Source organism: Moschus berezovskii, chromosome 14 (genome assembly GCF_049115385.1).
Source record: "Moschus berezovskii isolate FMDL1 chromosome 14, NW_MosBer_1.0, whole genome shotgun sequence".
Taxonomy (NCBI): domain Eukaryota; kingdom Metazoa; phylum Chordata; class Mammalia; order Artiodactyla; family Moschidae; genus Moschus; species Moschus berezovskii.
Window position 1 is genome coordinate 85,074,560 of NC_142473.1, and position 14,381 is coordinate 85,088,940.

The window sequence follows — 14,381 nt, forward strand, 5'->3', positions numbered from 1 at the left end:
GCTTTAAGCCAACTTTTTCACTCTCCTCTTTCACTTTCATCAAGAGGCTCTTTTGTTCTTCTTCACTTTCTGCCATAAGGGTGGTGTCATCTGCATATCTGAGGTTATTGATATTTCTCATGGCAATCTTAATTACAGCTTGTGCTTACTCCAGCCCAGTGTTTCTCATGATGTACTCTGCATATAAGTTAAATAAGCAAGGAGACAATATACACTCTTGACGTACTCCTTTTCCTATTTGGAACCAGTCTGTTGTTCCATGTCCAGTTATAACTGTTGCTTCATGACCTTCATACAGGTTTCTCAATTAATTAAAAAAAAAAGTAATCTGAGATAACCAGAATAAAAGGAAAATTTCCAATCTTAAGAACGACAAAGAAAGAACATTTCCCAATTCCAGGAGGCGTTCATATCCTCCTAGAGGTTTTGAAAGCCTCTGCTCGTGTGTTGAATTAAAACAATTCTTCAACAGGGGAGAGCTAATGAGCCTGACCCATCATGATACCAGTGCAGGCAGTCAGCAGAGAATGAGCCCAGCCCCTCCGCCCAGGGGTCAGGCCACACCATCCTCTGGGCTGTGATTGGCTCCAGATATTGACTAAGGGACATTTAATGATGAGTAAGAATGCTGCTAAACAATCAGCCAGCAGAGAGAGAGCAGAGAGAAAGGTAGACTAACGTTCTGGGGTGCGGGGAAAGGTAGTACAGTCTTCATCAGGACAAAAAAGGACTCAGGACAGAGAAGTGAGAGGCTAGGAAGGAGCTCACTATCAGGTTTGCCAAGAGTCAACTAGGCTAAAAAGTTTTCTGTGTAGGCATCTTACTTCATGGAATAAAAGGTCATTCTGTAGTTCAATCAGGTGAGAATTAGAAATTCCAGGTGCCAAGCCAGAAATTCTAAAAGCACAAAGACAATGACGTTTGAAGAAAAGCCTGAGGGCAATGGGAGCCTTGTAGACGAGAACCAGCTGTACCTAGGTGAGAAGCATCAGGCAAAGGAGAAACCAATAGCAAATGGGAAAGCCAAGCTCTCTGCAAGGCAGGAGGCAAATGCGAACTGCGACTTGCCCAGAAAAGGCCTCAACATGTACACCTGGCAGGAGGTCCAGAGACACAATCAGGAGACTGACCAGTGGCTGGTGATCAATCGCAAGGTCTACGATGTTACTGGCTGGGCGGACAGGCATCCCGGTGGGCGCCAGGTCCTCAACTACTACGCTGGGGAAGACGCCACGGTAAGGAACTCAAAGTCTGCCCTCTCTCTCTCTCTTCCAGCTTCTGGGTGGCTGGGACCTTGGCTGTCTTTCCAAAAGCATTTCAGGTACATGTTCAAGCTCCATGATCACTTATCTCCTCACAAACCAATTTTTCAAGATTCCTATCCAGCAAAAAGTTGAAAGCTAATTAAGCCTCAAGGTCTAGCTATTACTTACGCTAGATTTGGGGTGGGCTCAGATACTGACAGTAAATACTATGTCAGATATTTCAGGTTTTGGGTTTTGTTCTTGGCATTTCATTTTTTGCTTTATTTGTTTTGTTTTGAAGTGAAGTCATTGTGAGTAAAATCTGGAAGAAACGTCTTCACCCAAGTAGAAATTTCTCAGACTCCTACAGCTGGAGTGTGTGAAATAGACAGCAGTTCATCTGGCGAGCATCAACATGTTGAACAATGTTGAAAGCGTACAGTGACACAGGCTTTTAGATTCTGTAGAGTTCTTTTTTGTCGTGTAGTTCATTCAGTGTGATACAGGTAATACAACCCACTTTTACGGAAGAAGTAACTGAAATCAGAGTGGTCAAGTGACTGACCCAAGTTCACCCAGCCAGCAGATCTCAGATTCAAGACACTTATCTTTCTGAACTTTCAGTCTTAACCACTTTCCTTCACTGTTTTTCCTCATAATTCTCCTCCACCAAAATGACTGAAAAAAATAGACTTTCAATGGATGCCTAAAATACCACGCATCATGTGTGTTAAGTCACTTCAGCCACATTCAACTCTTTGTGACCCTATGAACCACATTCCACCAGGCACCTCGTTCCTTGGGATTATCCAGGCATGAATACTGGAGTGGATTGCCATGCTCTTTTCCAGGGCATCTTCCTGACCCACGTATTGAACCTGTATCTCTTACCTCTCCAGCAATGGCAGGAGTGTTCTTTACCATTATCACCACTTGGGAAGCCCAAAGACACCATAGACACATTCAAATGCATGACCTCACATAAACCTTACCATAAGGAAAGTGAATGGCATTCCCATATTAAAGATGAAAAAAACTGATGCTAAAACATGAAAATAATGTATCTCACAGTCCACAAATAACAGTGACAAATTTTTAAATCAGATACGTTTTATACCATAAAGCCCTTTATCAATTCAGATCAGTTCAGTCGCTCAGTCGTGTCCAACTCTTTGCAACCCCATGAATCACAGCACGCCAGGCCTCCCTGTCCATAACCAACTCCCGGAGTTCACTCAAACTCATGTCCATCAAATGCCATCCAGCCATCTCATTCTCTGTTGTCCCCTTCTCCTCCTGCCCCCAATCCCTCTTAGCATCAGAGTCTTTTCCAGTGAGTCAACTTGTCGCATGAGGTGGCCAAAGTATTGGAGTTTCAGCTTTAGCATCGGTCCTTCCAATGAACACGCAGGATTGAGCCCTTTATAGCTGATCTTAAAAATAAAACGTCCATTTAATATTGAAGAGGGAGTTTTCTCAATCCTTAAATGCTTTTAGGAATCCCTTCTAAAATATTCTATAAGAAAGTTTGTTTTAGCCCAACTAGGAACTTTTTCTCCCTATTATATACATGAAGAAATGGAGAATAAAAGGTGTTAAACTAATCAAGATCAAAAAATTAGCATATTATAGAGTAGAAATTTAAACAGATATTTTTTATGTTACCCTTATTGTTTTCAGGTTAGTATATAATTTTTCCGATGGTTTCAAAGCATAGGATTAAAAATATTGATTCATGAAGCTCTGCTCTGTGAGTATTACCTGACTGATAAAAACAGAATACACAAGCATATGGCAAGTGTGCAAAGTAAGAGAGATTTTGTTTTTTGACAATAGCAATATCTTCTTTCCCCAATTCTCATTTCCCCCAATTTCTCTGTCTAAGCAGGGTCTTCTACCATCTTCTCATCTTGATTCCGCAGTCAGAGGAATGCCTTTCTGAGCAGACCCTTCCACATCCCCATCACTCCGGTCTGATCTGATATTTTCAAAACAAAGCTCAACCTTTTCCTGGGAAAGTGTGCATGAGCTTGTAGCCCATGACGGGAGTCTCACACATGTCAGGAAGACCCTAGGAAGCCAGAGAGCTGAGGATAGAAGGGGCCAAATGACAGGCATTTGTTTAAGAATCAGAAGAAAGATTAACAAAAATAAAGGGAAAAAATACTTCTTGATGTATGATAGAAAACCACAAAATTCTGTAAAGCAATTCTACTTCAATTAAAAAATAAAGTAGCAAAAAAGAGGGGAAAAATACCACAGATCTCATCTCCACAACACAAGGAAAATATGGTCGATGATTTTCTAACACAAGTCACAAAATCAGCTCAGAGGATGTGTTAGCAAAAATATGTACCTTCGACCACCTTGAATATAATTGGTAGACGTAACTTGCAACAAGCAGCTCAGCTGATGAATTTGTAATTTGCTGGTGAGTTTTTATCTCCCAGAACTTAGAGAAAGACCATGATTCTGCATCCAATTCTAGTCAACAAGGAAGAATTGATTAATAAAATAGAAACAATCAGAACCTTATGGGAAAATACCCATGACACCTTAGGATTTGTGTCTTGAGGATGAACACCTTGAACATGGTCAGTCGAGTACCCTAGACTTTTAGAAGGCAGATCCAGAATGTTCAGAGAAAAGTCTCCAGGGGATGATGGCTAGAGAAGAATGGAAAGGTGCCAGGAGCATTCTGACAACCACGGTATTCCATGGCCACTCAGAGTACATGGAGCCTGAGGTGCAGTATACTGGTTATATAAGCCTGGGAAAGTCCCTGAAATGCTCTGGAACTCAACTTCATCATCTGCATAATGGGAACGACCTTACCCATCTAATTAGTAAATGAGACTAAAGCTTGTAAAGTGTTTAGCATAATGCCAGACACACTTTTCATTAAATCATAGCTATTATTATTCACATTACAACATCCATAGCCTCAGAGATGTGAGTCACATTTCCTGTTTAACACCTGCTTAGAAGTCCTGATTGTTTGCTGCCAATTCTTTGGGAGCAGAGGAGTACATGGTGGAGAAACGGCATGTTCTCTAGGGAAGGAGGGAAGAAAATGAAGTCAGAGAACCTGAAGTCAAATGCTCTCTCTCTACAGCCTAAAAAGTGTTTGCAGGCTGTGCCCTGAAAGGCAAATGTGCACCAACATATGATTGCTGTGCACAAGCTCTGGACCATAGCTGCACCTGCCCAGAGGGGGCATCTTTCCTTATTTACATAGAAACTCTTCCCCAAGCCTCCATCCTCCTCATGAAAAGTACATAATGATACCAAGGTAGCTTGTTCCATAGGGTCACTCATTCATGTGGTGAATCATTCTAAAACATTTTTAGGTGTCCAGGCTAATGATTAAGAGTACAAATCTGGGAATGAAAGAGATGTGGTTTGCATCTGGGCTCCTATCTTAGTGTGGTTGTCAAAGTCAAAAGACATAAAATAAAGGTTTTGTTTTTATACCTGGCACAGATTAAATACTAAAAAAATGACATTTATTATTACTTAGTTATTCTGAGATAGGTTGCCATTTTTTCCAAGGAATTTTACAGAGTTAGATAGTTCAGTCGCTCAGTCGTGTTCAACTCTTTGCTACCTCATGGACTGCAGCACAACAGGCTTCCCTGTTCATCACCAGCTCACAGAGTTTACTTAAACTCATATCCATTGAGTCAGTGATGCCATCTAACCATCTCATCCTCTCTCCTCCTCTTCTCCTCCCGCCTACAATCCTTCCCAGCATCAGGGTCTTATCAAGTGAGTCAGCTCTTTGCATCAAGTGGCAAGAGTATTGAAGTTTCAAATTCAACATCAGTCCTTCCAATAAATATTCAGGACTGATTTCCTTTAGGATGGACTGGTTGGATCTCCTTGCAGTCCAAGGGACTCTCAAGAGTCTTTTCCAACACCACAGTTCAAAAGCATCAATTCTTTGGCAAGTAGCTTTCTTTATAGTCCAACTCTCACATCCATACATGACTACTGGAAAAACCATAGCCTTGACTAGATGAACCTTCGTTGGCAAAGTAATGTCTCTGCTTTTTAATATGCTGTCTAGGTTGGTCATAACTTTTCTCCCAAGGGGTAAGTGTCTTTTAATTTCATGGCTGCAGTCAACATCTGCAGTGATTTTGGAGCCCACAAAAATAAAGTCTGCCACTGTTTTCAATGTTTCTCCATCTATTTGCCATGAAATGATGGGACCAGATGCCATGATCTTAGTTTTCTGAATGTTGAGCTTTAAGCCACCTTTTTCACTCTCTTCTTTCACTTTCCTCAAGAGGCTCTTTAGTTCTTCTCCACTTTCTGCCATAAGGGTGGTGTCATCTGCATATCTGAGGTTATTGATATTTCTCCCAGCAATCTTGATTCCAGCTTGTGCTTCCTCCAGCCCAGAGTTTCTCATGATGTACTCTGCATATAAGTTAAATAAGCAGGGTGACAATATACAGCCTTGATGTACTCCTTTTCCTATTTGGAACCAGGCTGTTGTTCCATGTCCAGTTCTAACTGTTGCTTCCTGACCTGCATACAGGTTTCTCAAGAGGCAGGACAGGTAGTCTGCTATTCCTAACTCTTTCAAAATTTTCCACAGTTTATTGTGATCCACATAGTCAAAGGCTTTGGCATAGTCAATAAAGAAGAAATAGATTTTTTTCTGGGACGCCCTTAATAATCCAGCAGATGTTGGCAATTTGGTCTCTGGTTGCTATGCCTTTTCTGAATCCAGCTTGAACATCTGAAAGTTTACAGTTCATGCAATACTGAAGCCTAGCTTGCAGAATTTTGAGCATTACTTTACTAGCATGTGAGATGAGTGCAGTTGTGCAGTAGTTTGAACATTCTTTGGCATTGCCTTTCTTTGGGATCAGAATGAAAACTGACCTTTTCCAGTCCTGTGGACACTGCTGAGTTTTCCAAGTTTGCTGGCAAAATGAGTGCAACACTTCCATAGCATCATCTTTTAGAATTTGAAATAGCTCAACTGAAATTCCATCACTTCCATTAGTTTTGTTCATAGTGATGCTTCCTAAGGCCCACTTGACTTCACATTCCAGGATGTCTGGCTCTAGGTGAGTAACAAGACCATCATTATTATCTGGGTCATGAAGATCTTTTTTGTACAGTTCTTCTATGTATCCTTGCCACCTCTTCTTAATATCTTTTGCTACTGTTTGTTCCATAGTATTTGTGTCCTTTATTGAGCCCAACCTTACATGAAATGTTCCCTTGGTCTCTAACTTTCTCAAAGAGATCTCTAGTCTTTCCCATTCTATTGTTTTCCTCTATTTCTTTGCATTGATCCCTGAGGAAGGCTATCTCATCTCTCCTAGCTTTTCTTTGGAACTCTACATTCAAATCGGTATATCTCTCCTTTTCTCCTTTGCTTTTCACTTCTGTTCTTTTCAAACCTATTTTTAAGGCCTCCTCAGACATCCATTTTGCTTTTTTGCATTTCTTTTTCTTGGGGATGGTCTTGCTCCCTTTCTCCTGTACAATGTCATGAACCTCCGTCCATAGTTCATCAGGCACTCTGTCTGTCAGATCTAGTCCCTTGAATCTATTTCTCATTTCCACTGTATGATCATAAGGGATTTGATTTAGGTCATACCAGAAAGGTCTAGGGGTTTTCCCCCACTTTCTTCAATTTAAGTCTGAATTTGGCAATAAGGAGTTCATGATCTGAGCCACAGTCAGCTCCAGATCTTTTTTTTTTTTTTTTTGCTGACTCTATACAGCTTCTCAAACTTTGGCTGCAAAGAATATAATATATCTGATTTCGGTGTTGACCATCTGGTGATGTCCATGTGTAGAGTCTTCTCTTGTGTTGCTGGAAGAGGGTATGTCTATTATACAAGACACAGGCACATGAATTCCTTTTATTGCCCATATTGTTTTTCTGACTTTTTTCAAATTGTATGATTTGAAATTAATGCACAATGCTAATAAATAAAGTCGAGGCTTAGATCTTCTCACCAAGAAAAGCTTACCTATGAAAAGTGATAAACAACCTATAAGTCCAACAAGAAGAATTATTTATATAGATTACAATATGTCCATATGAAGCATGCTGCATGCTGAGTTGTGCTAAGTTCCTTCAGTCATGTCTGACTCTGGGCAACCCTATGGACTATAGCCCACTAGGCTTCTCTGTCCTTGGTGATTGTCCAGGCAAGAATACTAGAGTGGGTTGTCCTGTCCTCCTGCAGGGGAATCTTCCCTACCCAGGGCTCGAACCTGCATCTCTTATGTCTCCTGCATTGGCAGGAGGGTTCTTTACCACTAGTGCCACCTGGGAAGCCCCAGGTTTTATATAAGTAAGTCAACAGTACTTCTGGGTTCCACAAAAGAAGTAAACACAATCTTGTGAGGTGTGCACAAGAGCAGCGAGTTCAGAACAAAGAAGTCAGGGTTATTACCCAATGTGCACAGTCAGCCACCTCCTTGTGTCTGAACATCACGCTCTCAGAGGGGCACTGAGAAACTCAAACTCTTCATCAGAGTAAAAATCCAATGTGACAGGAAAAAGATGACAAAAGCCTAGCGGAAATATAGCAAAATTTGTTTCAGCTGCTCAGAAGACTGCAAGGTGGAAGAAGATAGAGCTGCGTGCAAGTCCCAAAGAGTCAGTCCTGTGGAATCAGCAGAGGCAAGGCTGGGGCAGGGCAAGGGAGGATGTGTCCAGAGGTGGCACACAGAGCAGGTTCCATCACGAGTGAGCACCAGCAGAGTAGGTGTCCTGGCCTGGCCACATCCTTGGCTGAGCACAGTCCTGGTCAGTAAGGTGGCTTGAGGAGGAGGAGGAGGAAGAAGGGTGTGGGAGGCAAAAAGAGAGACAAGAGGAGGAGGAGGCGGAGAAAGGGTCTTGAGTTCTGAGCGAAGGACTCTGGGTTTCACCATCACTGTAGGTCTTCCTCTCCTCCCACTGCAGGAAATGGCACTTCTCTAGCCCAGCATCCTCCACTACACCCAGTCCTACAAGGAAACCAACCAGGATTCTAGCTGTTTGTAAAAGGAAAGTTGTCTTCAGTAATAACTGCATCTTTTGTGGGCTGTCAACATTTTTTTATGTTAAAATTAAAATTTAATTTGATTCTCATTTGAATGATAGTTCAGGCTGAAAAATAGGTACAAGAGTAAAGAGACAAGTGCAGTTAAAGTGCTAATGGGTGACAATGGCCATGAAGAGGGACTCTTTTTCAAACGTCAGCCTGGTGGTTAAGTAAAGGTTGAGGATCAAGAAGAGTTAGTCAAGGCAGAATGGATACAGGTATCCGTATGGCTGAGCCCCTTTGCTGTCTGCCTGAAGTTATCACAACATTGTTAATAGGCTAAAGTCCCATATTAAAAAAAAATTTTTTTAAAGTCAAAATGAAGGAAGGAGTCCAGGGAACATACTGGAGTCCTGAATAAGGCACTGACAACCAAAATGAGGAAGAGGGGGTGGATAACCAGAAGACATAATTTATAATAGGGGATAAGTGGCTGGGAAAGTAAGCGGGAGTAAGGCGTCTAAACTGTCTGATGGATGACTTATGTAGGTAGGTGGAGAGCAATTGCTCTTACGAGGTAATGAAGCCAGAAAGATGAACAGGTTTGGTGGGGACAGTGGAGACAGAGAGAGAGAGTCTGGCCTGGAGCTCAGTTAAGTATATCACAGGAAAAAATCTCAAATAATGAAAGTTCTCAAACAATAGAGTGAGTTATGGCAAAAAAAAATAATAATAATAACCCTCTGTTTATCCCTGTGGGTGGAGGGGAATCTTGGTGACTTCACATAAACATTCTCCACTCCACAGTGGCTCTTTTCCAGAACAAAGGCAAAGACTATATTCTCCCCATAAATCAGCCTACTCAAAACTCGTGATCTCCCAGAAATACGAGGGACCTTGATTTAGCATTTGCCTTGAATCAGGGGAGAAATGAGAAGGAACCAGAAGAGGAACTACCCAAAGATGTAGGAATGGGTGTCCACGGTCTGGTATTGAATGTTCTGGTTTTCTTTTCTTTTTTTTGGCTGTGCTGCAAGGTGTGTGGGACCTTATTTGCCCAACAGGGATGGAACACACACCCTCCATTGGAAGCATGGAGTCTTAACCACCAGACTGACAGGGAAGTCCCCTGGTGAGCTTTTTGAGATAAGCATATCAAAATCCATGATCTAGTTACATTGACTTTGTGACTATATACATATATTCACCATGGGTGGGATTTTTTTCTGAATTTGGGAAAATTTCAACCCACTTCCGATGAATCAAGTAATAATAATATAAAAAGTCATCATTTAATGGCATCTGATTCCAAAGCTTAAGCTCTTTGCTGCTGAGCTGAGTCTTCAGCCAGGTTTTGTAATGACTGAGTAAATGCGTGAAGGAATAAATGAGCTCATGGAGCATCGAGAGCAAACTGAGGCTTCAGAGACTAAGCGGTGTTCCAGCACAAACCACACACCTCACTGCTCCCGACACTGTGCTGTGGTGCAACTTTAATAGGCACACACTGTGGTTGATTGCAGAACAAGATTCGGCAAATGGAGTGTCTCCTGGATTTCAACGCACACATGCCCTCTAGGCCAACGGCCTTGATGCGGGCACAGCCTGTATACAGTAGTTAAGCTGTAAGGACATGATCCTTCCCAGGCCTTCTCACTTTACATACTTGTCTCTCCCACTAGGGATCATACTGCTCTTCCAATAAACGACATCTTCCCATCCCCCATTAAATAACAGCAAAAAATCAGCAGGATTTCCAAAGTCACTGTGCAAGCAGATAATCACATCTTTCCTCTGTGTTGATACTGTTTGGGAAATAATCAGTCTTAAGAGGAGCTAAGTAAATAAATAAATTTACTCTTACTCATAAGAGTAAATTTATGAATAGGTTAGGAAATAGAGATGATGGTTGAGAAGTGAATCAAAAGATAACAGACAAAAATGAGAGATGATAAAGGAGTTAAAAGGTCAGAAAATAGAGATGCTGAGGGTGGGGAAGAGACGGCAGTGCTTAAGACCCATATCCTTTGAACTCAGTACTTGTCAACTTTCTCCTTGTTAGAGAAATCATACACTGCTGTATTCATTCCCCCTTTCCCTTGTTCATCAGACCTCTCTTGATCACATGTCCCATTCCAGGCACAGCAGAAAACATCAGGAATAATTTAATCAACAGCTCACGGTCCCAGTCTTCAAAGCAGTCAAGAGCCACTGGAGAAGGCCTCTGTGAACACACAGGTTCACTGCAGCGTCATTTGCAAAGCGCTAGGGACAAAGTGTCACGGGAGCCCAGAAGAGATCATGAATAACTTTCCTGATTGTGTTAAGAAGGCATATTTCATCTGGATGTTGAAGAATGAGAAGGAACTTTTAAGTAGGAAAAAATGGAGGAAAGCAGTCCAGGCAAAGGGAGCAGTATGTATCACAAAGCTTCAGAACCATACAGGGTCATGGGACGTTTATCGATTAGGGAGAGTTCCACTGGACAGGATGCAGCATGAACGGTATGGTGCGAGGTAAACCTGGAGAAGTAGGTTGGAGCCACAGAGTGACGCACGTGATCAAAACCTAAGGCGGGGAAACACCTTTACTCACTGCCCAGCATGCATACACTGATCTTAACATCCTCCCCAAACAATCTCGTATCACCCTTCTTTCAGGAAAAGAACTGCACATGTTAAGGCTGGAATGGACCTTATGGCTTCCTGGCTTTAAACCACATAGCCTTGAGTTCAGATCCTGGCTCTCCCACTAACTGTGGTAATGTCCTGAGATTTGGAGTCTTTATATGTACAACAAAGATGATGGAACCTCACAGAACTAAGTTGATGATGATGAGTTGGCCCATAGAGCACCTTGTACGCAGGATACACTAAAAAAACAGGTGTCACTCCCTCTCCCCTTCATTTACCCCTGGACTTTCTTCAGGAGGAGCATACTCGCCAAATAATGTTAATTAAAAAAAACGAAAAACAATATTTGAAAGTCTTTTGAGAAGGAGATTTCACAACTTACTCTGAATCTAGACTCCAATAGGGAATTCCTTCAAACAATATTCTAAGACCACCTAAGCCACTTTTGTACTACCCATTAATACAATGAAAAGAGTTCCACACAGCAGGGCCGTTCTTACTATTCTGGAAAACTCTGTAGGTCGCAGGCTCTGTTGTCACAGTATTGACGTGTGAATCTTGCTGAAGATCAGAAGAAACAGTGAACCCAGAGGAATATTAGCGTCAGCACGCTGTTCCAGGGCTCTGGATGACTGCTCAGAGTAAGACGTAAATCCAGGGCCTCGGCCCTACTCTACACTCTGATCTTGCCTCAAAGTGTTTCTCATCTTGGGGGCGGGAGGAGAAGGGGACGACAGAGAATGAGATGGCTGGATGGCATCACCGACTCTGTGGACATGAGTTTGAGTGAACTCCGGGAGTTGGTGATGGACAGGGAGGCCTGGCGTGCTGTGATTCATGGGGTCGCAAAGAGTCGGACACGACTTAGCGACTGAACTAACAGCAGGCAGAACATGATTTTTCAGTATGGGCCACCCTGACATGTTTTAGTCACATTGTTAATCACCAAATGACTCTTATCCTGGTTAGGTAACCTAACTTTAGAGTCATTGAATGTGACAACAAAAACACATCTTTAAAAGCAGAATTTTCCAAGGGGGTCAGAGAAAGTGTACAAAGGCAGAATGAACAGTAGAGCCTGGACTGGTTCTAGCAGATGCAAATCCCTTCTTATGTCACTGAATCTAGAAAAGTGAGTCTAAAGAGAGATATTGTACCCTTCTGAATAATTTCATTCATTTTATATAAATCTATACATACAAGCCTATATGAAATGCTTTGTGTGTAGGCTTGCATGTAGTTCTAGACGTATCTAAAGTTGCTTTAGATTTTTCAGCTAGAGATTTCATTGTATTCACTGAAACGATTCAGAGCTCACTCTGAGTGGAGCACGGAAAGACAATCTCTGAGCTGCTGTACTTCACTGAAGAGAAGGAAGCAGCAGCTGTTATCCCAGTGTGTCTCAGTCTCTCAGTCATGTGCAACTCTGTGCAGCGCCATGGACTGTCGCCCGCCAGGCTCCTCTGTCCGTGGGATTCTGCAGGCAAGAATACTGGAGTGGGTTGCCTTTCCCTTCTCCAGGGGATCTTCCCAACCCAGGGATCAAACCGGGGTCTCCCACATTGCAGGCAGATTCTTTACCATCTGAGCCACCAGGGAAGCCCAGAGGTATAGGAAAGAGAACTAATATGTCTGAGAATTTACTGTAAGTCACTCAGATTCTAATCAATTCACTTAATTTTTGTAACTTTATAAATTGAGTAGCTATTACTGTCACTCCCATGTTAGGGAAGAGAAAACAGGAGCAAGGACTGGTCAAGAGACTTGTCCACAATTACACAGCAGGTATAGAACTCAGGTGTGGGAAGGCTGCTCAGGGATACAGTTTCTTAAGCAGCACTATGCAGCACCACCACTCCAGGGTATTGTGCGTGGACTCCACATTCAAATAAAAACCTTGGTTATTTTTCTTCATATTAATCATTCCTATTCTTAGCCATAATAGCAAGAAGTCCAGTATCTTACTCTTGGAGAAGCCTCCTTCCCCCCAAAGCAGTTTAAATCCCTGGAGAAAAATTTAAAAGTCTATCTCTTATTTGCAAACTTAAGCAGGACATGAGAACCAACACTGCTTCTCATAGCCACTTGGAGTTACTACTTAACATGGGAATGGATTTGGAAAAAATATAGTGGGTCAGCTCTATTTTGTGCCTGACTCAAACTCCTACAGAGAATGTCATGGTGTGTGTGTGTGTGTGTGTGTGTGTGTGTGTGTGTGTTTAGAAAGAGTGCTAAGGCTTCTTCAGTGATAAACTTAGCCAAAAAAGTGCCATTTTAGACAACTAAGGGTTTGAGGGCTTTGCTCCCATGCTCTCTTAGACATTTGTTATCATCAACAACTTTAACTTGTCTTTCCTTGGAAATAACTTAATTCAAGAGCATCTGTCCCCTGGTCCTTGACCAAGAATTAAAAGGGAAACTCTGATAGATGTGATTTGCATAGACAGTCTTGGTTGCTGCATGCCCCAAATAATGTGGGCAACTTCCACACCAAGCCTGAGGTTTGACTCTAAAGATTCACCATGACCCATAACCTCAAAGCCAACTACTACTTCTGGGCTCAATAAAATAAATAACGACCTCTTCCAATGCTTGGAGATCAACTTTCTACCCAGGACTTGCCTAGGAAGCCATGCACTCAGTGGGTGGATCTCCAGTGTGAGGCTTTCATAGAGGAATTCCAAGGGTAATTCTGATCAACGAACTTGAAGTGTCAGCCTAGAGTTAGAAGTAAATGCTGTATAACATAGTCTGTGCTGATTCCAAAGGTCAGGACAGAATGAGGTAAGAAAGGGGAGATACCCGTGTGTAAGCGTGTCATTTTTAAGCCTCTAACAGTTCTCTCTGATTCACAGGACGTATTCCGAGCCATTCATCCGGACCCTGACATTGTGCGGTTGTACCTTAAACCACTGCTTATTGGAGAGCTTGCTCCAGAAGAGCCCAATCAGGAGAGAAACAAAAACGTGAGTGAGGTCTCGGGACTCAGAGTATGTGGAGGGATGGGGACAAGGTATATTTCAGGGCCAACTTATCATTTTCTGTAGGAAACCAGCCATCCTGCCGGGGAGGGCCTGCAATAGCATAAATGCTGCTACTGCTGCTGCTAAGTCATTTCAGTCGTGTCCAACTCTGTGTGACCCCATAGACGGAAGCCCACCAGGCTCCCCCGTCCCTGGGATTCTCCAGGCAAGAACACTGGAGTGGGTTGCCATTTCCTTCTCCAATGTGTGAAAGTGGAAAGTGAAAGTGAAGTCGCTCAGTCGTGTCTGACCCTTAGCGACCCCAAGGACTGCAGCCCACCAGGCTCCTCCATCCATGGGATTTTCCAGGCCAGAGTACTAGAGTGGCTTGCCATTGCCTTCTCCGATAGCATAAATGAGAGGATTCCAAATATTTCAAAATAATGACATCCTCCTGTGAGCCTCAGAATTCTTAAGCCTCTGAGAAACAAAGGAATGGGATGCTTGGCCCTGATTCCATGTTTCTAACTACCTACT

The 14,381-nt window shown here is 42.5% G+C and overlaps 1 protein-coding gene across 1 annotated transcript in view; it reads left to right on the forward strand.

Annotated features, from left to right (window-relative positions):
• Positions 1-661: 661 nt before the first annotated feature.
• The window catches only part of LOC129554845 (fatty acid desaturase 2-like protein FADS2B), a 43,966-nt gene continuing 30,246 nt past the window's right edge, over positions 662-14,381 (forward strand). The window contains exons 1-2 of the mRNA XM_055424129.2: positions 662-1,235; positions 13,737-13,847. Of these exons, the coding sequence (XP_055280104.2) occupies positions 915-1,235; positions 13,737-13,847 (432 nt within the window). The 5' untranslated portion in view covers positions 662-914. The remainder of the gene's footprint in view (positions 1,236-13,736; positions 13,848-14,381) is intronic.